The 26269-nt window shown below is 33.7% G+C and overlaps 2 protein-coding genes, 1 non-coding gene and 1 pseudogene across 6 annotated transcripts; 2 read left to right on the forward strand and 2 right to left on the reverse strand.

The window, feature by feature from the left end:
• Positions 1 to 4898: 4898 nt before the first annotated feature.
• Positions 4899 to 10831, forward strand: LOC114319577 (uncharacterized; annotated as a pseudogene). The gene is made up of 12 exons (XR_014333946.1): positions 4899 to 5612; positions 6124 to 6263; positions 6420 to 6546; positions 6677 to 6791; positions 7344 to 7432; positions 7828 to 7911; positions 7988 to 8080; positions 8602 to 8839; positions 9290 to 9452; positions 9584 to 9945; positions 10045 to 10104; positions 10748 to 10831. The product of XR_014333946.1 is annotated as an uncharacterized LOC114319577 (transcript).
• Positions 10832 to 15603: 4772 nt separating this feature from the next.
• Positions 15604 to 19094, forward strand: LOC145793132 (uncharacterized). Of its 2 annotated transcripts, none has more exons than XM_082875768.1 (5): positions 15604 to 16120; positions 16883 to 17020; positions 17231 to 17288; positions 18025 to 18278; positions 18489 to 19094. In XM_082875768.1, the coding sequence occupies exons 1-5, from the start codon at positions 15735 to 15737 to the stop codon at positions 18559 to 18561; spliced, it is 909 nt and encodes a 302-aa protein (XP_082731894.1). In that variant the 5' UTR covers positions 15604 to 15734; the 3' UTR covers positions 18562 to 19094. The 2 variants fall into 2 exon arrangements, with proteins under 2 accessions (XP_082731894.1, XP_082731895.1); XM_082875769.1 differs by having other exon boundaries at positions 15628 to 16120; positions 16892 to 17020.
• A 242-nt stretch (positions 19095 to 19336) lies between these two features.
• LOC145788817 (putative serine/threonine-protein phosphatase 2A regulatory subunit B'' subunit TON2) lies at positions 19337 to 24434 on the reverse strand. 2 transcript variants are annotated; one of them, XM_082875781.1, is made up of 6 exons: positions 23978 to 24434; positions 22835 to 22926; positions 22684 to 22751; positions 22117 to 22549; positions 21291 to 21449; positions 19337 to 20036 (listed from the first exon to the last, which is right to left on the reverse strand). In XM_082875781.1, the coding sequence occupies exons 1-3, from the start codon at positions 24117 to 24119 to the stop codon at positions 22713 to 22715; spliced, it is 273 nt and encodes a 90-aa protein (XP_082731907.1). In that variant the 5' UTR covers positions 24120 to 24434; the 3' UTR covers positions 19337 to 20036; positions 21291 to 21449; positions 22117 to 22549; positions 22684 to 22712. The 2 variants fall into 2 exon arrangements, with proteins under 2 accessions (XP_082731907.1, XP_082731908.1); XM_082875782.1 differs by lacking the exon at positions 21291 to 21449.
• LOC114278361 (small nucleolar RNA snoR104) lies at positions 20439 to 20569 on the reverse strand. Its single transcript, XR_003634892.1, has one exon. It is a non-coding gene; the product is annotated as a small nucleolar RNA snoR104 (small nucleolar RNA).
• Positions 24435 to 26269: the final 1835 nt, after the last annotated feature.

A 26269-nucleotide genomic window follows, 5' to 3' on the forward strand; every position in this document is an offset into this window, starting at 1 on the left:
AAGTGAAGTACTATTTGTGTATATATATAGAGGTGTAATGTTTCAGACCCCCACTGGGGGTGACCCCCAGAGGGGTCTGATTGGTGCAAATTTTTTTTTATTTTTTTTCTTCTTCCAATAACCAACCCCCATGTGTGTGTGGGGTGGTGGAGGTGGGGAAAATTGGGAGTCTCCATCAGTTCTCATATATAGAGGGAGAGAAAAAACTTCAGGCTCTGTTTTCAGTTTCATCACATTTGCAAGCGAGAAACAAAGAAGTGCGCTCGCCTTTCACAATTGCGTTCTCTTTTTTTTTTTTTTTTTGGACTTGTAATAACCAAATTTAAGCGTTATTATGTTTGTATTAACTATTATTTAATTGAAATTCGATTAACAATAAATTTTGAATTTCATCATTTTGAACAATAAAGAAACACATTATTATAAGGTATTTTAATTTTTCACTTTCATGTCACCACATTAGCATTATAGAAATAGGGAAAAAAAAAATTCAAAAAACTTTTTGGTAACGAATAAGAGCAAGATAAACTTTTCAAAAAAATTATTAACTTAGTTGAATTTTGTACTTTTATTGTATCACACAACTAGTTAAATATATATTTTTAAATATCACAAAACTAATGATTGAATGAGGATAAAATCTTTATTAAATCATTTATCTAATTTATGTCAATAATGCAATTTATCTATCACAATTATTTTATAATTTCATAAAATATAATTTTGTTTTCTCCAATATCTCATTTTATTATCCAATTTTTTTTATAAAAATTAATATAATCTTAATTTAATTTGACCAAGTTGCATGTTCGATCACAACCATGGTGGATATGCAGTTTATAAAGAAAATCGAGTTCCAAGAGTTTGTTAAATTACATTTGCATTATCTAAAGTATTGATTAAATCCCATTTTAGCCTTTAATTTTTTTTCTTCAATTTGATAATTAAAATATTCAAATTGTGTCTATGTGGTTTAGTTGGTTGTTGACCAGAAAACATAATTGTGGGAAAATGTAATACTTTATGAGGCAAAATTAAAATTCAACGGGAAAGTTTCAATGTCACGTGAAATTCGTTGTCAGTTGACAAAATTGGACCATAATGATTAATTTATTTAATAATTTTTTAATAAATTAAATGTGAGAATGTAATAAGATAATTATTTTATTTTATTCTTGAAACATCTCCAATTCTTTATATATATATATATATTTTTTTTCCATCAAATTTATTCAACAATTTAAATTAAAAGCACGATTTGATATATAGCTCACTTTTCCAAGAGTGTAAATCAAAATTTTCATCAAATATTTTTAAAAATACCTAACCCATCTAAAAACCTTATTTAACAAATTCAATGAAAAAAAAATAATTTTCAATCCTTCATCTGTTAATAATTTTTTCAAATTTAAGTAAAAATAATTATTAAAAATTTGATGAATAAATTAGATCTAAGTTTTATCAAAATTTTAACTAAATTTAAAATTTGGTGACTTTAAAATTTATCCTCATTTGGAAACTTTAAATTTTAACTCCCATTTGACAAATGGATTGGCTTTTAGTTGAGACTAAAAAAATACGAAAAGACAAAATAGACTAAATAAGTCAATAAGGTAAAATTTTACATTCAAACCATAATCATTTTACTTTTTTTTCTAAAACAAACAAAAAAGTTAAAAAATTCTTCCCAAACGTAGCTAATTTAGCCTAGCTAAATTAGGCAAGAGTCAAAGAGTGAAGCTAAAATAGTTCTTTACAAACGAACCCTAGCTAAAAATTAAAAATTAATAAATTATATAAAAAAGTCAAAAATTCGATTTTCTCTTTACTTTTTACACTTTTTTTTAATAATAATTTAAAAAGTCATTCTAAATATAATAAATTTTTTTCAGGAGCATTTACATACATGTCTTAATTTATGAACTTATACTTCATTAAGTCATAATTACAAAATTTTAGACCTTCAAGTCCCATTAAATTTTTAATAGTTAGAATTGTCCTTCAAACAATGATTGTTTATCATTTATGATTATTTATAAAAGAACATGATAATTTGTATTTATTTTAATTTTCAAAATTTTGAAACATCAACTTTAAAATTGAAAAAACAAAAAAAAATTTATGTGCAAAAAAAAAAAAAAAACTAAAAGTGTTTCTGGTTTCAGTTTTTTGAAAAAATTGAGTTTTTTTATTTTCGTATTTTTTTTTTGTTTCTAGTGAATATTTTTAAAATTTTAAGTAATTCTTTTATTTTTCTAGATGCACTTTACTTAGGTGTTTCTAAATAGTAAAATATTTGTGAAAAAATATTTTTAAAAATTAATAAATAAACAAAAATACGAAAATGTAATGAATTTTCGTTTTTTTTTTGTATTTTTGATATTTAGTGAATTTTTTAAAGATTTTTTTCACAAATATTATACTTTTTAAGTGTATTTATATTAGGTGTCTAAAAATTTAAAAAATTACTTAAAATGTTAAAAAAATTCATTGAAAACAAAAAAAATACGGAAAATAAAATAAAAAAATATAATTTTCTGAAAAGTGTTTTCTGAAAACAAAAACTATTTTTTTTTTTTGAAAAATTGAAAATTTTGAATTTTTTTTTTGTGTGCAAAACTGCAAATTTTATGTCTATAAAGTAGCATGATGATAAAACGTTGATGTGCAAAACTAAAAAAAAAAAAAAAAACTTAAAAAAATGAGAAAATTGATAATGTTCTCAGTTTTAAAACTGAAAAAAACTAATAATATTTTCGATTTTATTAGATAGTTGAATCAAACTAATGAGTAGACAGACAAAAACGTTAAATCTCATGCTCTATTTTTTTATCAGTTAGTAAAACAATTATGTGGAATATTACTATACAAAATTGATAATATTCTTAGTTTTAAAAATTAGAAAATAACTAATAATATTATTAGTTTACTAAATAGGACTTACTATTTCAAAAAATCTTAGATAAGACCTGAGTTGTCATAACATTTATAAATAAAACTTTTAGATAATTAACTCTTTTTTAATCTCATATTTTAACTAATAGCCTGTTCCCAAACAAGACCTTATTTGAGTAAAACGCAGGCAGGTTAATACGACGTTGTCTTGTTAGGAAGAACTATTTCACAAACTTCTTGTAGGTGCGCCGTAACAGAGGCAATGGTGGAGAGAGAGAGAGAGAGAGGGGCATGGAAGGACTCACAGATGAAGAAAGAAGGGCTCTTCGTGGTAGCAAATTCGCTTCTCTTCCTCCTTCTGTTTCCTTTCCTTCCCGATCCAAACTCAAACCTAGGTCTCACCTCTCTCTCTCTCTCTCTCTCTCTCTCTCTCTTTCTCTCTCTCTTATATCTTTGCTTAGTCTTTAATGTTTTTCTATTGCAGTCATCAAAGGACACTGTAGATGCTGTAGTGAAACGGCCTAAAAAGAAGCTGAAATGGTGATTCAAATAGAATTCGATTCCAATTGCTTGTCTAAAGACATTGAAGGGTTTACAAATTAGGTTTATCAGAGCATTTGCTTTCGCTTTTGATTAGAACAGGCACTATTCCAATGAATTTTCAAGGAGTTTTTTTTTTTTTTTTTTTTTTTAGAATTTATTTGATGCAAATGATTCAAAACCCTAATGATTAAATTCCCGAGTTGTGCAATTCAATCTATTCTTCTGGTTCTTTGTTAAAGTGGATTTGTACCTAGAAACTTTTTGCAATGTTTTCCATAATATGGTGTTTTGGTTGAGTCCATTACCTCATTTCCATTGAATGATTGTTGTATTGTGTCAGTTTTCTAAGGAATTTCATAGCATTCTCTTAAATGTGTCTCAACAGGATAGTTTTCTAAGGAATTTCATAGCATTCTCTTAAATGTGTCTCAATAGGATATTTAATTGTTGATTAATATTTCAAACATCCGTTAGTTGTCTTGTTTAGGTCCTCACTACTAAACAACCAAATGTAGTTTGACTTCTTGTGTTTATACTCACAGCCTCATGGACCAGAATGATCCAGGCACATATGGTAGGGTCAACCTAAATTTTTTGAGGCCCGAAGCAAACTCAGAAATGACGCTCAACTTTTAAACTTTTTTTAAAGAATATATATTGGTAAAATATTAAAAATCTTCAATTTATTTTACAAATTACATTCCACTATTTCAGTATGCACGATTGATCTCGATTCAAACTTTTTTTTTTCAAAATAAAAATACATAATAATATTAATATTCCTTATAATATTATTTTCTTTTAATAATAATATTTTCCTTCTATTGATTGGTCTTAATTACCTTATAAAATTATTTTCCTTTAATAATAAAATTTTCCTTCATCTTCATTGATTCACCGTCGTTCCCCCTGTATCTATATATACATACTGTATTGCATAGCTAATCGTTACACTGAAATCATACAGATACAACAAACAAAGAGAAAGAGGCACTATTCCAAGCCCATGTGGTAGTGTCGGCCTGAATTTTTTGACGCCCAAAGCAAACTCAGAAATGGGTTCTATTTTTAAACTTTTTTTGAAGAATATATATTGGTAAAATATTGAAAATCTTCAATTTGTTTTACAAATTACATTCTACTATTCCAGTATGCACAATTGATCCCGATTCAAACTTTTTTTCTTTTTTTTTTCAAAATAAAAATACATAATAATATTAATATGCCTTATAATATTATTTTCTTTTAATAATAATATTTTCCTTTTATTGATTGGTCTCCATTGCCTTATAAAATTAGTTTCATTTAATAATATTCATTTTCCTTTTATTGATTCATCTTCATTAATTCACCTTCGTCCCCCTATATCTATATATACATATTGTATTGCACTGAAATCATACACTGAAATCATACAGCTACAACAAACAAAAAGAAAGAGAGAGAGACAAAACAATTCAATGGCATTCAAGTCTTTCATCACCCGTATCACATCATTCTTCAAATTCTGCCGCTCCAAAAATCAGTCCAACATCCCAGAAAATCCTATCCAACTCTCCCCAAGCCCTCTTTTCACTAACTGCCAGCCGGCCACCCCGCTCCCTTTCAAAAAACCCCACCGCTCCTCCTTCAAGCACCACGTCTCCTCCTTCTTAGGCTGTGGGTTCCGCACGCACGAAGACGACCTCCCCGAATCACCGCCATGCAAGTGGGACGAGACGCCACGTCGCGACTACAACTCCTCCATCTCCAGGGATTCCGACGACGAACTCTTCTCTCCTCCTCCTCCTCCGCCGACACGACACCCTATCACCACTTCCATCTCCGGCGATTCTGACAACGAGCTCTTCCCTCCTCCTCCTCCGACAACAACGCCGACACGACACCCTGGCTACGAGAGAGAAGATGAAGAAGAAGAGATCGTGACACTAGCGGCGTTTTCACTAAATCGCAAGAAGAGGGTAAAGAAGCTGCTACCGTCGTTTCCGGCGGAGGGGAAAGTGAAGGACAGCTTCGCGGTGGTGAAAGAATCGGTGGACCCATATGAAGATTTCAAGGCATCCATGATGCAGATGATACTAGCGAAGCAGCTGTTTGAGGAGAGAGACTTCGAGCAACTGTTGGAGTGTTTCTTATCGCTCAATTCGCGTCATCATTACGGGGTCATTGTTGACGTTTTTTCGGACATTTGGAAGACAATTTTTTTCTAGTACTAGTTGTATTTTTTTTACTTGCTCAATTGAGTTTTGTATCTTGATTTTTCATTGTTTTTCTCTTTCTTTTGTCCGTCATTTATTTTCTATTCAAACCTGACCAAAAGAAATGTTATCTTTCTTTCACATTATTGAATTAGCAGACATTTACTAATGTGGATGTTGTTGACTGTGGATGTTGTTGACATTTGAATTAGCAGTCATTCAAACCTGACCAATTTTTTTAAAAAATTATTATATTTTCTGAATTGTACGTGTATTTGCTTCATTAAAATCGCGTCTTTAATTGTGTACTCCGTGAGGCATTGTTCATTGGAAAGTTGAGGTTTTTGGTGGTAGAATTCGAAGATTCGACTTTGACGTACTGGGTTTATTTTAATTTTTTTATTTATGGGAATTGAATGTGCTTCAATGGTGTACTGGGTTGTAAAATAATTATTTAATATTTAACTAAAATGGATATGCATTGCAGGTTGCTCGCAGTGGTCACACTGTAGTTAGGGTAAACTCTGTTTTAATTCTATTTGGAGGTGAAAATGCTAAACGGAAGAAACTCAGTGATTTACATATGTTTGATTTGAAGTCTTTGACTTGGCTTCCTCTTCATTGCACGTGAGTAGTCTGCAGCACATTGTATCAAAATATTTTCTGAAACGATTGAAAAAAAATGTTGCTTGTCGACAATTTTAGACCTTAATTCTTTGTTGTACATCAAATTTCATTTAGAAGCTATTAACTGGGTCCCTGGCGCACTGTGCATGTGTGCAGAGGACAAGGACCATCTCCAAGATCTAACCACGTGGCTGCTCTTTATGGTGATAAAATGCTTCTAATTTTTGGAGGAGCATCGAAGTCTAAGACTTTGAATGACATATATTCACTTGACTTTGAGACGGTGCGTTCAGCTTTTAAATTTTTCTAGTTAATATTATTGGTCTTGGTGGTTGACATCTGATTTCTTTAGTGATGCAAAATCACATCTTATCTGCAAATTTCTGATACATGCATATGGATGTTTTCTTCAGATGATATGGTCGAGAATTAAGATACGAGGTTTTCATCCATCACCTAGAGCTGGCTGTTGTGGAGTCCTGCGTGGAACTAAATGGTACATTGCTGGGGGTGGTAGCAGGAAAAAACGTATGTCGCACAATCCGAGAAGAACGTATTCAAACTTCTCTAATCTGTTTCTTCCACGGTGCAACTTTGAATGAGGAACATAATTTCTTTTTGATGTCGGGTTTAATGTGACAATTTGGCTTATTGCCTACTCTTTTCATCTATTTTTGTTATGATGGTGACCATCTCATGTGTGGTTTGGGACTTTGGGACCTATGTATGCATTCTAAGAGGAGAAGATTAAAAGCAGAAAGAAGAATATACTTATATTTATTAAAAGTGGGAAGAATAATATAAAATCAAAGAGAAGGATTACCCATGTAACTCCTATTACTTGAAAGAAAGGGAAAATGGCAAAATTAGTTGGCACTTGAGACTATTGGTTTGAATTTATTATAATTTTGCTATTGTTTGGTTCTTTTATTGCCTTTGGTTGTGTAGTTATTTGGTATCTCCAAAGAATCCAATGACTCACACTTATGCATGTCACCTAATATGCATTTTAGATTTCTGTTTGCTCTTACAGAGAAATTTCTTGACTTTTCTTTCTATTCTATTCTCTCTATTTTCCAGGACATACAGAAATGTTGATTTTTGATGTTTTAAAACAAGAGTGGTCTGTTTCTGTTGCATCTCCTCCATCTTCTATCACCACCAACAAGGTACAGTTTGTTGACTTTGCAGCTTGTCCAAGTCTAATAAAAGTAGGTCTTTACAACATTATTATTGGACTTTCAACAAAGTGTGACTTGTAGGTTTTATCATTCATTGGAAGGTAATTAAAATGAATTCCTGAGGATGTTTATGTTATGCTTTCTCCTTCACATTTTTTCAAATTATTTTCTGCTTTCCTTTGGAGTTGGATGGTTTGGCCAGTTGGCCATACCTGATATGGCTGTGATTGTCAACTTGTATGCTAGTTAGAATATAATACTGCAAGACTTGAATCTTGTTCTCTTCTTTTTTGTTTCTCACTCAACTTTTGTCACTTGGGAATAATAGATATTTACTTCCTCCTATTTGTTGGCAATTTTGCTGATGGATTACTGTTTCACAGGGGTTTAGCCTTGTGCTAATGCAGCACAAGGAAAGGGATTTTCTTGTTGTGTTCGGGGGATCCAAGAAGGAGCCTTCAAATCAGGTTAAAAATAAGTTTTCAAATATTGTTTCCTGTTAACGCATCAGTTGATACCCAACAACACATTGTTTTGTGGTAGATTGAAGTACTGACCATGGAAAAGAATGAATCATCTATGGGCCGGTGATTAGCTCCCAGTAAAGGTCCAGGATCTTTACTCTCTGAAAACAGCTTTGTTAGATAATGTCTCAATGGGACCACATATTTAAATGTGGTGTTATCATTTATAAGAAGCCTACAATTTAAGTGATTCAATTTAGTTAATAGGCTTAAGGGTATATGTGTCATGGACCTAATGTGTAGATACTAGTTGAGTAATTTCTATTTCTATGAGGGGCAGAAATAGAAATTAAAACAAAATTGGTTAAGTTGGTTTTCATAGAAACTGCCACACGGTTTTGTTTTTTGAAAACCTATTTTTACTTTAAGATGTTATGGTCCCTAATCCTGCCTGATAAGAAAAGAACTGCCAACTTCTTTGATATCCTCTCAAGGAGAAACTAAAGGCACCAAAAGGAAAGGATTGGAAGGCAATAACAAAGGCAATACAAAAGGTGGTATTGACAATCACGCTTCTGTTTAACCATTACGATAGAATCAGGTACGCTTTTGTTTGGTTTTCTTGCTAATACACATGATACATGATCCAAACTCTAAGGTTTTATGTTCTGAAAAATTTATCTAACAAGCTTATCATCCACAGGATTGGCTACACAATTAAGTACTGGTTCTTTTAATGGGTCAGTTGATGCTGTTGCGAAACAAAATCTGGCATCTATAATTGAGCACCATGGCTCTGGTAGAAGATCATTGTGAGTCTTTACTTGTGGATTCAAATCCTGTTTCTGGTAATATTTCACTCCGCAAGAAATTTCATCATGAGGAAGACAGCATTATGGCAAAGAGTTCTGAAGATGGAAGTCCTTCACAGGTGAACTACTAATTCCCCAATGTAATTGCTCACTGTTGCATTTCAATATTAATTTAAATGTCTGAAAGTAGATATCCCTTGTTGAAAATCCAACAATGCCATCATCTGTGGACATATGAAAGTTCATTTTGCACGTTTTGTGTATGTCATTGTTGACTTCATTGGCCTACCTTGTTTTTTCCCGGCCTGGGATATGTTCTACATTGAAATCAAAGATAAGCTGTTGAGATGTAGAAACCTGTTTCCCTAGGATTTTCTTGTTCCCACTCATCAGTTGTCATTCTTTCCCACTATCCATCTTTTGAAACCAAATGGTCTGGATTCCAACATTTTCGCTTTGTGGCGGTCCATCCAACTGATATTCCCAAGTTCAAAAACCAAAAAAGTAACCGATGTTGCTTAGAACCTCAAAAACCCTATCCAACTGATATTCCCAAGTTCTTGTTCCAGCAGGTAGCAGAGCAAAGAACAAAACAACTTGATATGGGTGTTCAGGCTAACATTGCTGGGAATAAAGCCAATTCAGAAGAAACATCTTTATTTGAATCTGATGGTTCGAACACCCACAACAAAGGAAATGAAAATCTTCCAACTGATAATGATGATATAGTCGTATTATTAGAAACTGACGGTAAATGGAATAAAGCCAATTCAGAAGAAACATCTTTATTTGAATCTGATGGTTTGAACACCCACAACAAAGGAAATGAAAATCTTCCGACTGATAATGATGATATAGTCGTATTATTAGAACTGACGGTAAATCAGGAGGACCTTCAGTTCCTTCAAGCATCTATCAACTGTATGGAACAAAAATGGCTGCCCTAATAAAAAAGAACGAAATTTTAGAAGGACAGCTGGCAGTTGCATTGGCTAGCTGGGAAGCTGCAGAGAAGAACTTATCTTCTGTTCTCAAGAGCAGACAAGAGATGGAAAAAAAACTGACAGATGCAGTCAAGGAGATGGAATTGTTAAAAGAGAAGCTGGCTGGAGTTGAGCTGGCACAAGAAGAGGCCAACAACGTATCAAATATTGTCCACTCTGACAATGTAAGGCTTGAGCATGATGTGGCTTTCCTCAAGGCAGTGTTGGATGATACAAAGAAGGTACTGTAATTACATCATCTTCTCATGTGGATTCAAATTTGTGATTTGTAAGTTTGAATATATCATCGGGTTTGCTTGTCCTCCCCCTTTTCTTTTTAGGAGTTGCATTCGACTAGAGGAGTACTTGCGGGAGAAAGGGCAAGGGCACTCCAACCACAGGTATGGCTGCCAAATGATATTGATCTTTATTACAGCTGTTTATACTATTGTTCTAAACTATGTTATATGGACTCTTGTAAAGTTGTGAAGTACCCGTTTCGGGCATTTGACCCGTGGTAAGAGTTCGAGATACGTATCCTACATGCCCAACAAGTTTGTATAAGTAGTTCAGTTTAGTATGTAAACATCGTTTTATTCTTACAAATAAAAAAAGTATTTTCGAAATATAAAATCTAATTGTGTCTTAGTGTGATTGACATGAGAATTAAATAAATTTGAATAAAACAAGTATTTTCGAAATATAAAATCTAATTGTGTCTTGGTGTGATTGGCATGAGAATTAATAAATTTGACATTTAGACATGTACTTGGACTCAAAATTGCCTATTGTAGCCATCGAAGTTATATGTAATCATCCTAACTCGCACGCAAGACTCTAAATTCTCATTCATAGTTGGTTTCGGATTAGGACCCGATTTACATACCACCTCCTAATAAAAAATGCATCGAGTTTTGAACACTGCAATTCAAGTACAGTCACTATGAAAGTAATAGAGATTGTATACCATTTTCCTTGTAACATGTTTTATGATACAATTGTGGGCTTATACTATTCCAATTCCATATACATAAAAATTTGCAGGTTGAAGTTTTCCATCTGAAACAAAGATTGCAGTCTGTGAAGAACCGAGCACCAACCCCAAGGAAATCTTTCCATCATGTATAGTATGGAGAATTGGTCTCCGCGCTGTTAAAGTAATATTTTTGTACACGCCCATCAGTTATATATTTACAATATTTTGTAGTAATATTTCTTTGTTTATTAAAGTACTTGATGCTGGTGCTCCATATTGTAAAATATCTTTAATTGCTAGGCCAGGTATAGCTTGGGCCCTCTTCGGTTGGATTGGTCTTTTACCCCTTTTAGTGACTAGTATCCATGGGTCAAATGCATCTTCCTCCCCTCTCTCTGTTTGCAAGTATCCGTTAGCTTCTGTCATGGGATTGTCAGGACGTCTTTGCCGGTAACGGCTATGTTATTTGCCGCCGGTTGGACGTTGGGAGTTTTGAACCTGCAGGCTTCTTTCTTTCTTGTGATCAATTCTAGCACAAAGAAAACAAAAGAAGTGTAGAGATTCGTATTCTATGTTGTAGTACCTATCCTCCAAAATAAACTTTGGTTTTAGAGGTTTACTGGCCTTGTTTGGTTTGTGTTTCTCAAAAAATTTTGGGAAAAATTTTCTACAAATAAGTTTTCAAAAGTAGTCAAACCAAACAAATTTTCCCAAATTTTTTTTCCAAAACTTGTTTGGTTTACAAGTTTTCCAAACAAATCTCTCTCTCATACACATCAAATCAATCACTTTTTTCAAAACTCTTTCTCAAAATAATTTTTCAATACATCTTTTGAAAAAAAATCAAACCAAACAAATTTTCGTACTTTTTATCTCAAAGCATATTTCTCAAATACAAACCAAACAAGCCCTAAGATCCATTTCAATACATATTCTTGCAAATTTCCCTCTTGTCGCCATAGCCGTGATCTAATCAATCTTAAGAGGTTTCCCACTAGATTTGGCAATGGCGAAAAGAAGTTTCTCCTGGTAATACTCAATCAGAAGCTTTGGAAACCAAACCCAAACTGCGGTTGTGGTTTCAGAGGCTTCCGATGGTTTGAAATTCGGTTCCCACCGTCGCACAGTGAGATAGTAGTCCATGATCACCCATGGTTCTCCCATGAAAACATGAGTACAGTCTGACTATTCAGAAAATTTAAAAAGGAAGTAATTGTTACCCAGGTCAATGCCATTAAAATCCCCTTGCAGACCCCAAATATTCTTTACTCGAGTACATAGCATTTTATAGCCTATGCTCCTGCCCAGAAGCCTGATGATTAGAGCATTCCTCCACGGTTGCCTAATCTTTTCCAGTAGTTCTTTGGGTAGGGTGACTTTGGGAAAGCCCAAGTGTTCTGAGCAGGAGTGTTGGATTTCAGTTTGTCTCTCGAGCTCATTATCCTCTTCATTAGATGAGAGGATTTCTACCCTATTGTCGCATAAATGATCACTTTTTCTATTCATGTTCAGAGCTTATTTGAAGGATTTGGGAGGTAGGGAAGGAGATCCCATAGCAGTAGGAACTTGAGCAGGGGTTCCCTCTTTCGACTCTAAAATCTCTATGTTCACCCCATTTTCTATGGTTGTTGCGATAGGTGAATCAGAACTTTTAATTTTCTTGGTGCTTCTGATCAAGTGGTCTTCTTATTCGATTGTTTTCTCAAGATTTAGAGGATCTCGATGATTGTTGGTGTTGCCTGAGATGTTTTCCGTCATATTGTTAGGCTTGATCAGGACTAAACCGAACCGATCCGTCGCATTTTGGACGGATGCGTGATGACGAGCGGACGGTTGTGGATTGATTTTCTCCAATCCGCCAATTTGGCGGACGGATGGCGGATTTGAGATTTCTTTGGCCGCAACCGAACCGCCAAACTGCCAAATCGCTAGCACCCCTAGTAATTTATAAGATTTTGTATTTTCAATTTGTTTAAATATTATGTTTGTGTTTTCAATTGAAAAAGAGTTTAAATATTCTGTTGTAAAAAAGTTTTCAACTTTAATATATTTTTGAATTGAAAAAAATAAACGTATTATTTATCTAGATTTTTTTGTTTTTAAATCTAACTCTAAAAATAATAAATAGAAAATATGATATACGCTGGTTGGTTTTTGTTTTCAAAAACATATGTAGATATAACAATACAGAGACATACAATCTCTACTACTGCTCTATTTATGGTTTTGGTGGTTTGAATTGTTATTATATTTTAAGAATCACAGATTGTAATACTTTATGTGAATAAATCATGCTGTGATTGTAATATGTGGATGAGGCATGTAGTGATCGTGATATTCTAAAGTTTCAAACTTTCTTTATTTGGATAAGGCATACAGTGATTGTAATATTTTTTTATATCATTGACTGTAATACTTTTTTTTTTTTTTTGAGGAAGTGCACAAGTTGAATTATGTTAAAAATTTATAAAATTTTAAACCGCCAAACCGATTCGCATCCATCCGCCAAACCGCCAATCCGCTCAATCCACATCCGCCGGATTGGCGGATGGATGCGGATTGATTTTCTTCAATCCGCCAATCTGGCGGACGGATGGCGGATTAGAGGTTCCGCGGCCGCAAACGGCCTGCGCCCACCCCTAGGGACCATACAACTTTTAAAATACAGTATATATATTCAAAATTAAATTTTTTTGTTAAAAAAATAATAAAGCGAATATTATACCAAAAATGTGATTAGAAAACTATATTAAAAAACTAAATGCTAGTGTGTTTGGTTTGAATTTTTTGAATTAAGTTTTTGAAAATTGAGTTTTTTGGTTTTCGTGTTTTTTTTTTTTTTGTTTTTAGTGAATATTTTTAAAATTTTAAATATTTTTTTATTATTTTAGATGCACCTTACTTAGATGTACCTAAAAAGTAAAAAAATTTGTGAAAAAATATTTTAAAAAATTAATAAATACATAAAAAATATAAAAAAATGTACTGAATTCTCGTATATTTTTTTGTATTTTTGGTATTTAATGAATTTTTAAAAAGTTTTTTTCACAAATTTTTTACTTTTTAGGTATATTTATGTTAGATATGTCTAAAAAGTAAAAAAAAAAATTGCTTTAAATATTAAAAAAACTTAGTAAAAATAAAAAAATAAGGAAAATAAGAAAGTAGAATTTTCTGAAAAGTGTTTTTTAAAAAATAGAACTAAGAAAAGTAATTTTTGAGTAACAAAAAAAGCAATTCATCCTCATAAATTCATTTTCATTAAATATTTTTTTTATCGCTTTTAAGAAACTTAATCATAAATAAACAGAAACAAAAATACGATAAAAATGATTGAATTTTCAAACCCTCAATAAAATAATTTCTGGGAAACAAAAAAAAATTTAAAAATGAGAATTGACACAGACTTTGAGTCCAAATAGGGTAGGGTCGGACCTATAAATCTATATCCAGCATTAGGGGTGTAATTTTGGCCTGGCTCGGCCCATTCGGGTTCGGGCCTGGCCGAGCCCATGTCGGGCCTTGTGGGCTCTCCCGTTAAAAAATCGGGCTGGGTCCAAGCCCAAGCCTAGGCTCAAGGGTATTTGGGCTTTGGGCGGGCTAGTGGGCTGGGCCCCTGGGCTTGAGCTTGGGCTTTGGGCGGGTCTAAACAATTTTTAAATTTTTTTAAAAATTTTTTCCACCAAAATTTTATTATTTTTCATTAAAAATAATACTTCGGCATCAGGTGGGCCGGGCGGGCCGGGCTTTTGGGTAGGCCTTGAGCGGGTCAATGGGGCGGGGTTTCAAAACGATGGCCCAGGCCCAGGCCCTAACCCAAGGCCTCGAGCTGGGCATGGGCTCAGACCTAAACGGGCCTTCACAGGCCGGGCCCACCTCGGGCAGCAGGCGGGCTTCAGGTCACCCGCAGGCCATGGGCCAAAATTACACCCCTATCCAGCATCTAACCCACCAACCGTCTTTACCCGATCCATCATCATCATCATCATCATCTTCTTGTTCTTCTTCTTGATTGGAACACTCCCAGTATGAGGTGTTTTGAGAAGATGATTAAAAATTATTTTTTAATTTTTTTGATTTTTTTGTGAGAGATGGAAGTAGATTAAAAGTTGAGAAGTGACTTTTAACCGACTTCTCAAAACATCCCTATATTTGGAACTTAGGAGTAAAAAGAAAAGAAATAATTACTTAAGTTATAAGAAAAAATAAAAAAAAAAGAAATAATTGTGATTTATCTCTCTCTTATTTAGATAAATAAGAAATAAAAGAAAAGAAATGATTATTTGGTTAGATTTCATAAAAAAAAAAAATGAAAAGAAATTTTTTTATGTTATATCATCAAAATAATCTTTTACTAAATATAAAAAAACCCTAAGAACTTGAGTGTCACATTGCTTGTTTTCACTTTTCAAAAGGCATTTTTTAGAAAATTCTATTTTCTTATTTTTCATATTTTTTTTGTTTTTACTGAATTTTTTTAATATTTTAAGCAATTTTTTTACTTTTTAGACACACCTAACATAAATACACCTAAAAAATAAAAAAATTGTACAAAAAATCTTTTAAAAATTCACTAAATACCAAAAATATAAAAAAAAATACAAGAATTCAGTACATTTTTTGTATTTTTATGTATTTATTAATTTTTTAAAATATTTTTACACAAAATTTTTATTTTTTAGATACATCTAAGTAAGGTACATCTAAAAAAGTAAAAAAAATGTTTAAAATTTAAAAAATATTTACTAAAAACAAAAAAATACGAAAACCAAAAAAGTTAATTTTAAAAAAATTTAATCCAAAAAATTCAAACCGAACACACTGAATCATTTTATTTTTTTTATTTTTATAAAAATATAAAAATTTATTAATTTCTTTTCTCGTACAACCTTTATAAAGGTTAAAAATAAAGATTATAAGAAAAATAAAACTTCTCCCCGTTTCCCTCTTTCGTCCCCACTTAAATTACCCAAACAATTAAAAAAAGTACGTATCTCTTCGTTTCGTTTCATTTTTCATTTCCAAATCACTCAATCCAAAACATAGTGTCAATCAATGGAGTCTTCGTCTTCGTCTTCACGAAGATCGCTGCTACATACGCATACATCTACAACCAGTCCTCAAAGATTTCTATCGAAGCGAATCGAACCAGCAATTCGAGGCAAATCGTGTCCGATATGCTTGAATCACATCGACCATCGCAGAGCAGCGGTGATCGCAGCCTGCCTCCATGCCTATTGCGTCGATTGCATTCGCAGATGGAGCGATTTGAAGCGAAACTGTCCTCTCTGCAACGCAGTCTTCGATGCTTGGTTCTCCCAAATCAACCTCTCCTCTCGAACCTTCCTCAAACACAAATTACCAGAAATCAGTGAGGATATTAGGAAGCTCAATGTCGAAGTTTTGCGTAGCAGGCGAAGAGTTCTTGTTGCGGAGCGAAGGTGAGATTCTGGTATTTCTTTTCTTCTGTTTGGTTGATGAGACAATTGGGGAAAATGAAAGGGAATTTTGTAGTTTTTGGTGTAAACCTAGAAAACATGAAGCATATGAGTTAAAATTAGGGTAGAATGGTAAATACCGAAGCTTTATACAACCAGCCATGGATATCCTCTTGCGGAGCAGAGGTGAGGTTCTGGTATTTTTGTCTTGTTTGTTTGGTTAGTGGGAAAATTGGGTGAAAGAAAGGAAATTTTGAAGATTTTGGTATAAACCCAAAAACACATGAAGCATAAGAGTCAAAATTGGGATAGAAAGGTAAATAACGAAGCTTGATACAGCCAGCCATGAAGAACCTCTTGCGGAGCAGAGGTGAAGTTTTGATATTTTTGTCCTCTTTGTTTGTTTGGTTGGTGGGAAAATTGGGTGAAAGAAAGGAAATTTTGAAGTTTCTTGTTGTAAACCCGGAAAACCTGAAGCATAAGAATCAAAATTAGGATAGAAAGGTACACAATCAAGTTTTATACAGCAGTCATAGATATCTTTTGAGGAGCAGAGGCAAGGTTCTGTTATTTTTGTCTTGTTTGTTTGGTTGGTGGGAAAATTGAGTGAAAAAAATGAAATATTTCTGTTTGTGTGGTGTAAACCCAGAAAACATAAAATAAAAGGTTTTCAATAGTAATTTTTTTACTAATGAATTTTTAGGTTTTTGAGAGAGGTTTGTGTTTGAGTCTGCGAATTACAATTGAAATTTAACATGTTCTTAGGGTCCTCAGAAGATTAAGGGAAGAATTTGATTGTGTCAATGGGCGAACGATGCCTTTGCCGAGACAAAGATGGTTTGGAAGGTCAGGATCAGAGTCTTCTAATTCTGTTGCTGAGAGAGTTCTTCAGTGGCGTGCTAGGTACTCTCCATATTGTTCTGCTCCCCCCAATTTTTATTTTATTTTAACCTATAGTCAGATTTTGATTTGTCATCTGCAAATATGCTAGTATTGTTTGAACTTTTTTTTATCATTCATGTATTTAGCTAATGGATTCAAAACCACAACTTAATGTCAACTTTGTTACGATTTGGTTGAATGGTTTTGCTAATGTGGAATTTGGTCTTGCAGCATATACGAGCAACACTTGCGGGCTGTACCTTGTTTTTCTCAGAGTTGTCTTGAGCGGGTATATTCACTAGCCCAAGCTACTGAGATTCAGAGAGAGGACAATGACATAATTCTGTTTGTTTATTTGTTATCCAATTTCTTGAAATAAATCTATATTGCTGTGAAAGTCCATGTGCTTGACAAGACGTAAGGGTTTTAAAGATTTGCACAACCTTCTATCGCCAAAATTTTGTTTCCTTAGAAGTAAATTGCATACCACTTGGTTCTCTTATTTTCTTTGTTGTTCACCAATTCAGCTGGCAGTCAAGCATGCTCCCTCTATTGAGTCTGGAATGCGTAGAAATCTGTCTGGACAATGGGTTCTTGTTTCGACAGCCTCTATGAAGTTGTTCCCTTGGATGCATGATGAGTGCTATGTATTGATATTATGAACACATAAATGTCGCATAACACTAAGTATGCAAAACTATACACTGTCCATTGTAAAAAATCTGAGACGTGCCATTTTTGACTTCTTTGCCATTCTTGTGTCTAGTTGGTATGTCTACCCAACACTGTGTCACATGCCATTTTTGCCATTCTTGTGTCTTAGTTGCTATGTTTGCTAGTGTTTCTAGTATTACTGTGTAGGATAATATCTTATGCTTGAACCTAGTTTTACTGTTAGGCTTTGGCTTTGTTGAATTAGGTTGCACTTGATTTCCCAAAAAAAAAAAAAAAATAAGAAAAGAAAATTGTTTCCTTCTGGAAGGTTTTATTTTTGAGAGCTGACTTCCCCCTTATGTTTTCATCAGAACACAGCAGGAAACAATGGTGCCAAAGATAGGATACTAAAAAGAATAGAGCCATGGATTCATAGGGAACTGAAAGCTATACTTGGGGATCCAGATCCATCTGTTATTGTGCATGTGGCATCCTCACTCTTTATCTCAGGCCTTGAAGAGAAGCACGAGGCCCCTTCCAAACAATTTGTTCTCGAGGATAACTTTATTGAACCTTTGCGACCTTTTCTGCATGAAAGGACGAATATGTTTTGGCATGAACTCCGGTACATCATCTGCATTTAATTGACAAAAGATTGTTTGTTGCCCAGATAAGAAATTTATTTTTCCAAATTCTTAATTTATGTATGCATGTATTTTTTGTTTTTAAATTTTAAAAACAATTAGCATTTTATTTAGGTGAGAATGATCTATAATTACTTTGTTTCTCAGAATGACAGTTATCTAATGAACAAAAACTGTATGCCTTTCTTAAGGTGTTTTGCAGAAAGTCCATTCAACATTGAGACATACGACACTGTAGTTGAATATAAAAATTTGTCAGAATAAGTTCAGAAGAGAAACTTCAAAGGCTTTGTTGGCAACTTGGGGGGTCATGTTCTTCAAAAAGATCTATGGCTCCAAAGGATCGTGCAAGCTGTCATTGGAATTGTGTCTTCATCTGCCTGTTGGGAGAGATAGTCAATGGTCTTAATGGTCTTAATCCAGCGCATGTCTGCCTGACTTGAAAACAATACACGCAATTTGCACAAACCAAGAAGAATGAGCCAAAGCGGGTGGAGTTGCATCATGTTATCAAGGGGAAGAACAATAGAAGTGAAGAAGACAAGCGAGTAGTTTCCTCATTCAAGATTATCCTTGTTCATCAGGGTGTTCATTCAAATAATAGTACACCCTAATTGGAGATTCTTGTTATCAGTTTCATCCAGTCGCATTTTTATCCAGCTTATATGGTTTGTGATGTCTATACTGGCTAATGGATATTGTGACTGTTAAATTTCCTTCAGTTCTATTTAACTGGCTATTTTTTCTGCCAAAAAATTGAGTTCTCTCAATACTTATGGAAAATGATATATTATACACCTCAAACTTGTAGTGATCATATGTTATTACGGATTATTAGGGAGATTAATATTATACAATCATACAAAATTAGATGAAAGAGAATAGCCTTAATAGTCGGGCATATTTTCATTTTAATTGCTATTTGGACATAGAAATAGGTGATGAGAAGAATAGAGTTGAAGAAAATGAAATTATTATTCTAATTAATATAGATCCAAGTATATATCTAAGTCAGGATATGTAATAAGTGCGAGGAATGTAGAACTAAACAAATGGACTTATTCATCTTTCAACATGAAAATGTGATAATTTTTTTGTTCTTACTCGTTTCTTCTTTTCATACAAAATTATTCTTACAGGCACGGCAGTTGAGTTGTTCTTATCACTGCTATAGGTTTGCACCAAAGGGGGTTGTCTACTCCTACAGCCAAACAGAGATGGACTAAGTTAACCATGAACATCAATATGTTGAAAAGCTGAAATCTGACCCACAACATGACAACCTTTGCTCTGCCTTCCATATACCTGTTAAAAAAATCATGCAGTACAGGGTTCCTAGATTGACATAAAACATGATTTCAAAAGTATTCCTTCAATTTTTTGTGGCCCCTGATTCCAATCTAACACTACCACTAGTGCCATTATTTCACAAAATTATAACCTATATGACACTGCAAACTCTCGTGATACAGCAAACACATGCCTGATGGTGAATTCGGTGCGTCTATCATTCTTCTTCCGGTTCTCCCTCTTCTTGGAGAAGATTCTCTCTATTGTCATGGGCCCAGAAACCGCGCACATCTACAAGCATGCTGGCAACAGTTCCACCCTATTTGCAAGCCAATAGATCAGCCAGAGTGATCCGTAGAGGATCAGATGGTTTCACCATGTCCCAATCTCTTACGGCCTCAATACAAAGCTCATAGTTCCCTCCTTCAATCCATTTCTGGTGTACATCTCTGTTTCAAACCCACAGGGAAGAAAATTATGTTAGCTCTGTTCCATTTCTGGTGTACATCTCTGTTTCAAAGCTCATAGTTCTATATATGCGAGTTTTTTTTACCAAGTGCATGTGATTTTAAATCATATTTCCCAATCTCAAAGTAGTTTTCAACTTATTTCCCAATTTTTTTTTTTTAAAAGTTACAGTAAGGTATTTGAAGTCATGTAACCAAACCACAACTCGAATAAACAACCTGTATTGATAAATATGTTTAAAAGTGGGGAAATTCGTTTAAAAGTCAGCCGACCTTGGTAAAAAAACTTGTACATATGCATTGAGGTTACAAAAACAAATTCAGGGGTAACTAGCTCCCTAGTCTAAAAGCCTTCAACAAGGTTTCCAAACTTAGTAGTTTGGTTCATGTGTCTTGTAATTTGGGACTTGCAGAACTAACTCAAGTAACCACAAGCAAGAAATTAGAGAGATTTTCTGTAGGAAGATTGCATCAGGTAACACCTCTGCTTGTGAAATACGAAAGTAGTATTACATGAGAGAGAGAGAGAGAGAGAGAGATCCACAAAGAGACTAACACTAACACAAGCCAGAGTTCACAATTAAATATCCACAGATGAAACTTGTCTCATGTTTACGCATTCACTGTAATAGCACAATCACGTGATCAAACCACAGTGATAAAACAACTGTGGAGTTGCATTATTAATGTTGTAATTTATCAGAGATATTTTGTTACAAGAAGGATCATGCTCTCTTATTCATTTTTAATTTTTCTTCCTCGAATAAACACACAATCAAATCCTAAAATCAATCAGGTTTCAGAGCAAAACACACACAATTGGGAATCAATTTAGAACAAAGTGGCTTAATGACAGTTATTAATGTCACCAACTACATGTAAAACGATAAAGTCCGTATGCTATGTTGCCTGTTGCCTTTATGTTGAAGTTCACATCAGTCGCTGTTTGTTTATCTATTGTTCTTAATCCTTTCTTTTGCATATGAAGCTTATGTTATTGGTGGTTGTGGTGGTTAAGTTTCTATTTTCCTATATACTTGTGTTACTCATTTTACTGTTGTTACTTATCAAAGAAAAAGTTACTATAATAATTTTTTGCAATAATTAGGCACCTTGGTATCAACGAGCCTTATTAACTCAAATTACTTAATACACTTTATAAGTGAATATCTAATTACACATGTCAGACACATATAGAAAACAAGACATTGTTATGCATAGAAAACCAAGACCCACCGTATGCATGACATAAAGGTAAAATGGCAGGATGACAATTCTTCCTGACTCATCTTTCTCGAACTTCATGAAGTTTGACGGACTGAAAAAGCGTCGACATTTAGGGCATATTTGTTCTGTACACACAGAGGCAATGTGGCAAAAGTCCTCATAATTCATCTAACAATATGAGAAACAAGACGTGTTTTAGCATCATTAGAGAAAAAAAAAAAAACAGACAAACAAACAAAAGAGTAGTTATAAGGCTGTAACTGTACGAGGGATATAATCAGAATTGTTAAAAATAATAATAATAATAATAATAAAAGAAGAAGAAGAAGAGTTGTACCACAGCATCAAATATCTGTACATTAGATCAAACATGCCAAATTATTAACTTCAAAATTAGTAAGCTTAAACAAGCAGTTAGCAAGAAATCTAAGAAAACAAATGCACCAGATGTGGCTATAGCAGTCTAATCCACACTCAGTGAATGTCCGCTAATTCAATAATGTGAAAGAAAGACAACATTTCTTTCGGTCAGGTTTGAATAGAAAATAAATGGACAGAAGAAAGAGAAAAACAATGAAAAATCAAGATACAAAAACTGGCATGAGAGAGAAAGAAAACAAAGTATTGTACTATACGGAGAATTGGTAAAATGTTTGCACAACAAAGTATTGTACTTAAAATTATCAGGACATGTCAGAAATCCAGAAGAATCTAAAGAAGAAAATAAGTCAACTACCACTGCTAGTGTAGACATTTTGCAAAGAAGTTGAACATATATATTAGATTCTTAGCAACATGAAAGAAAAATTATATAAAAACGATAAGGTGTACAGACCTTTTCAGCACCAGTGGCATCATCAATCACACAATTTTCTTTGAAGCAAACCCACATGGCATCCAGATCATCAGCATTTAGTAAAAGATCAGATTGTTTCTGCATGTATGAAATGATGAATTATTGCCAATCCACATCCTAATACTAAACCAAATAATTAGTCACTACAAATGAAATCATATTGAAATCTTGCACAACCCAATAAACTTTGTAAGATTCAATCTAAAAAAAAAAACAAAAATGGCAATATGGAGTTCCAATATCACACCAAAAGACAGAGATATACGCTTGTTTCAATCTGCCAAAGATGAATTGATTAAGTGATGATGACTAACAACAGTCAACAAACGAGGAAAAGTGTAAGTGATACCTTTAGAAAACGATATTTAGCCACCCTCTGGACCCTGTGACTGATGGAGCCTTCTTCTGGTTTCTGAACAAAGGGGAAACAGAAAACAAACAAAAAAAAGAGGCTAAAGTAAGTACAAAATATGAAAAAAAAAATGAAAATGGTAAAAAACATTATCATATTAATGAAACGAACAAAACTATATGAAAATAAGGAACCTTCTCCCTTCAGCATTTGCACTCAAGTTCTATCCAAGTAGATACCAAAACAAATGGACAAATTTTGTCTGCAAAAAGAGCAAGAAAGAAAGTGACAAAATCACCTGGCCTATATTAACTCAAACACCTAAGCAACAATAACAATGCTTACCTTCTTATAGAAGCTTGGAATTGTGCCAGCTTCAGCACTCTTTTGCTGCTTCTCTTTGAAAATATTAAGCAATATTCTCTTTGTCTCAAGTTCTATAAATCAAAGCACAATGTATACAGTTATACTACTAGAGAAACATGCACGTGGTAATCATGGCCATGTTTACATCTGCCATGTAATTCATGCACAAAATGCCATATACAAGCCGCCAATAACAACAGATAAAGAAATCCCATTTTGAGATAACTAACTAACATAAATATGTTGTCAACATGCAATCTTTAATCCATACCCACATGAATTAACATTAACATTACCATCAAGCTTGACCAAAAAAATAAATCCTAAAAATGTATAATCCATACCCACATGAATAACCCCCCTATCGTGGATGACCCACAAACTCCGGAACAGAATTTTAAGCCTCAACCTCCCCAAATCATTAACACCTAGTTTGGATTGAGTGATTTGGAGAGAAAAGAAATGAAATCAAATTCTCTGGGTCCTAATCACTTGTTTGGATTACTGAACAGGAGATAAATGAGGAGAAATGGAACTATTGATTTCTCTCATAACTCACTTTTTGAATCTCTCCAAATTGGAGAGATTGGGAGAGAAAATAAATAAGAACATTACTAATTAATTGTCCATCTACCAACAAAAGAAATAAAAACATAAACGGTTATTTTGGTAATATAAACTGTAAGATTTTCTTTTCTTTTCTTTTATATAGTCTATCCAAACAATTTGGAGTCTTTCCAACTTAACCAAACAAGAGGGAGAGAAATCACAATTATTTCTTTTCTTTTCTCCCCTAAAAATCCAAACATAGTGTAAAAGACTGGCAGCAAGGAATCCGAGCCTTGAATTTTGAGTTGGAAACCACCTTAAGCTGGTTCCAATTCCACCACGGCATTGATTATACTGACAAAATCACAACAACAACAACAGCAAAATTGTTTTTGTATAGACAACTAAATTCAGATAAAAGACACAAATTTAAACACTGTTAAGATAGCCAAATTTGTGAAATTACATAGTCTATTCAAATTCAATCATGTCATAACTGCCAATTGGTTTTTTGAGTTTCGCAATTGATCAACCAAAACACATAATTGTCAAGGAATTAGATAAAATACAGACCCATTAATGCTTTAGAACCGAGACCAGAACCGGATCCGATGTAATGGCGAAGGTTTCGGGCCCATAACAGGGACGACGATGGTGGAATCTTCCTCGGACGCGATGCTTCGTGGTCTTGGCCATCAATCGATACACTGTACATTGCTTGAGATTGCAGCCTCTTCGTCTTTGTCTCTCTGATTCAGAAATCTGAGGAGCTTAACCTTTCAGATAGAGAGCTCGATCTATGTACATTACGACTTGGAGGCAGAAACATTGCTCACTGTTTTCGAAACCCTAGTGTTCGCTCGCGAGAGAGTCTTCTTTTCTTGTTGAACGAATCTTCAAATGGTGAACGTGCATAGAGACCCATCGTCCCTGGATGTTTCCAAATTCGCATTAACCACCCTGTGAGCTTTCAAGGCATCTACTTTGGTGTCACGAAGCCTGGCTTAGAAGTGAGGCTTGAATTTGGTCTATTGAAACCTCTACCATACGCTGCCACGTGAAATTTAAGTAATTTGGAAAAAAAAAAATAGATCCCACGTTTTTCACTTTCTTCCTTAATCAACTACCCAATACTCAATTGGTGAGAAACGATTTTGATTTCCGTCTCTCTCCCACACACAAAAACACAAACACATTAGCGATATCTCTCTCCGTTTCTTTTTCATTTGTTTTCGTCTGCACTTTCTGTTTGTTTCTTAGCAAAATTTATCGACTGTTTCGTTCCTTCTGGGTGTTCTTTGATGGTGGTTGTTCTACATATTTGACTCTCTCTCTTCCATTACTCTCATTTGTGGGTATACAAAGAGAGTTTTAGAGAGAGAGAGAGAGAGAGAGAGAGATATGAAGATAGAGAAATATGGACGCGAATAAGCAAATGGGTTCTCCTTCATCTTCCTCATTCACTTCTGATCTTTTCAGTTCCAAGGAGTCCTCTGCTTCATCATCTTTTGGAATTTTTGGGTCTATCTTTGAGCCTTCTTCCAAGGTATTCATTCCCTTTTCCCACCACTTTGAATTGTGGACATTTGGCGAGTTCTTTGCATTTTCTTTGAATTATTTGATTCAATTTTAGTTTTTATGGTATTGGGTTTTGTGCATTTTTCTCTGAGTTTTGTTAATGGCATCAGTTATTGTGGTTCTGTTCTTTTGTGGATTTGTTGTTTTGAAACTTTTTGAAGACTTTGAAGGTTGTGTGTCAGGTTCTTGCTGTGAATTTTTAATGGGTTTTTGTGTAACTTCATCAAATTGCGTAATAGGCCATGCAGATTAAAGAGAACTATATACAATTTGATGTAATATATGGGTTTTTCTTGAACTTCACCATATTTGTGTAAAGACACAATTGGGTATTTTCCTACAAAGCATACAAATCACAAAAAAATTAGGGTGTACATAGAAGACTTCAAACTCCCCCACAAAGAGAGAGAGAGAGAGAGAGAGAGAGAGAGAGAGAGAGAGAGAGAGATGCAACTTAGTTTTGTAAAACATGCAGTATTCTACTGGTTGTTTCCATCATTCCTATGAGTCTTCCAGCATATCTCTTGGACATGGAATACATTTGAATAATTTAAATAAGGAAAAATGCTAAAGACAGCCTTTGGGCTATTAACAGTACCAGTGGACGTGTAAAAAGTGTATCCAAATTTGTGAAAAATCTGAATACATGCATGAAAATGCTTTGGGATGTGTAAAAAACACATTTAGAGTTTTTTTGGCTTTTCTTCCCCTTATTGGTAGCCCATCGCGCTGTCATTAACATGACTCTTTAAATAATTTAGCATTATTATTTATTAGAAAAAAGGCTTGTATAGAAGTTAGTAGACAAAATGAAAAATTTACAAAAAAATTTCCAAGTAAATATGAAAAAATATTAAAGAAAACAAAGAAGCTAAAGTTGCATCTGGGAAAGTTCCTGGACAGTTTTCTAGGGCTAGGCAATAAACACTATGAACAAACACAATGTTGCCAAACAACATATATACTCCCTGGAAGGAGCAAGGCATATTTGGCACAAAAAAAAAAAAAAAAATACTCTTCCATCAAAGTGGAAACATACAACGGAGAAATGAAGGCTGTTAGAAATTAACCACACCAAAAGCTCATGTCTAGGCAAGATTCACCATACCTCAAGGTTGCAACTGTTAAAAGAACCAAGCAGCTAGAGCCTTGAGTACACTTTGTTTAGTGCTCGCAAAATTTAGATTGTTGAGCTAAATGAACAAAGTTCAAGTTCTATGAATCAACCCAATTTGAAAGAAATCAAACTTGGCAAACAAGAGTACACTAAAATATTTTTAGTAATGC

This window comes from Camellia sinensis, chromosome 6 (assembly GCF_055761805.1).
Source record: "Camellia sinensis isolate YWXY chromosome 6, ASM5576180v1, whole genome shotgun sequence".
NCBI classification, from domain to species: domain Eukaryota; kingdom Viridiplantae; phylum Streptophyta; class Magnoliopsida; order Ericales; family Theaceae; genus Camellia; species Camellia sinensis.

What these genes read in the sequence shown, in the direction of transcription:
- LOC145788817 (XM_082875782.1), bottom strand. Translation starts at nt 24,119, where the DNA reads ATGTACAGTGTATCGATTGATGGCCAAGACCACGAAGCATCGCGTCCG. An exon ending in CGGTTCTAAAGCATTAATGG is followed by an intron (nt 22,927 to 23,977) that starts GTCTGTATTTTA and finishes TTTGATTTATAG; the next exon opens with AACTTGAGACAAAGAGAATA. An exon ending in TTCCAAGCTTCTATAAGAAG is followed by an intron (nt 22,752 to 22,834) that starts GTAAGCATTGTT and finishes CTCTTTTTGCAG; the next exon opens with ACAAAATTTGTCCATTTGTT.
- LOC145793132 (XM_082875768.1), top strand. Translation starts at nt 15,735, where the DNA reads ATGGAGTCTTCGTCTTCGTCTTCACGAAGATCGCTGCTACATACGCAT. An exon ending in GTTCTTGTTGCGGAGCGAAG is followed by an intron (nt 16,121 to 16,882) that starts GTGAGATTCTGG and finishes ACATGTTCTTAG; the next exon opens with GGTCCTCAGAAGATTAAGGG. An exon ending in CTCAGAGTTGTCTTGAGCGG is followed by an intron (nt 17,289 to 18,024) that starts GTATATTCACTA and finishes TGTTTTCATCAG; the next exon opens with AACACAGCAGGAAACAATGG.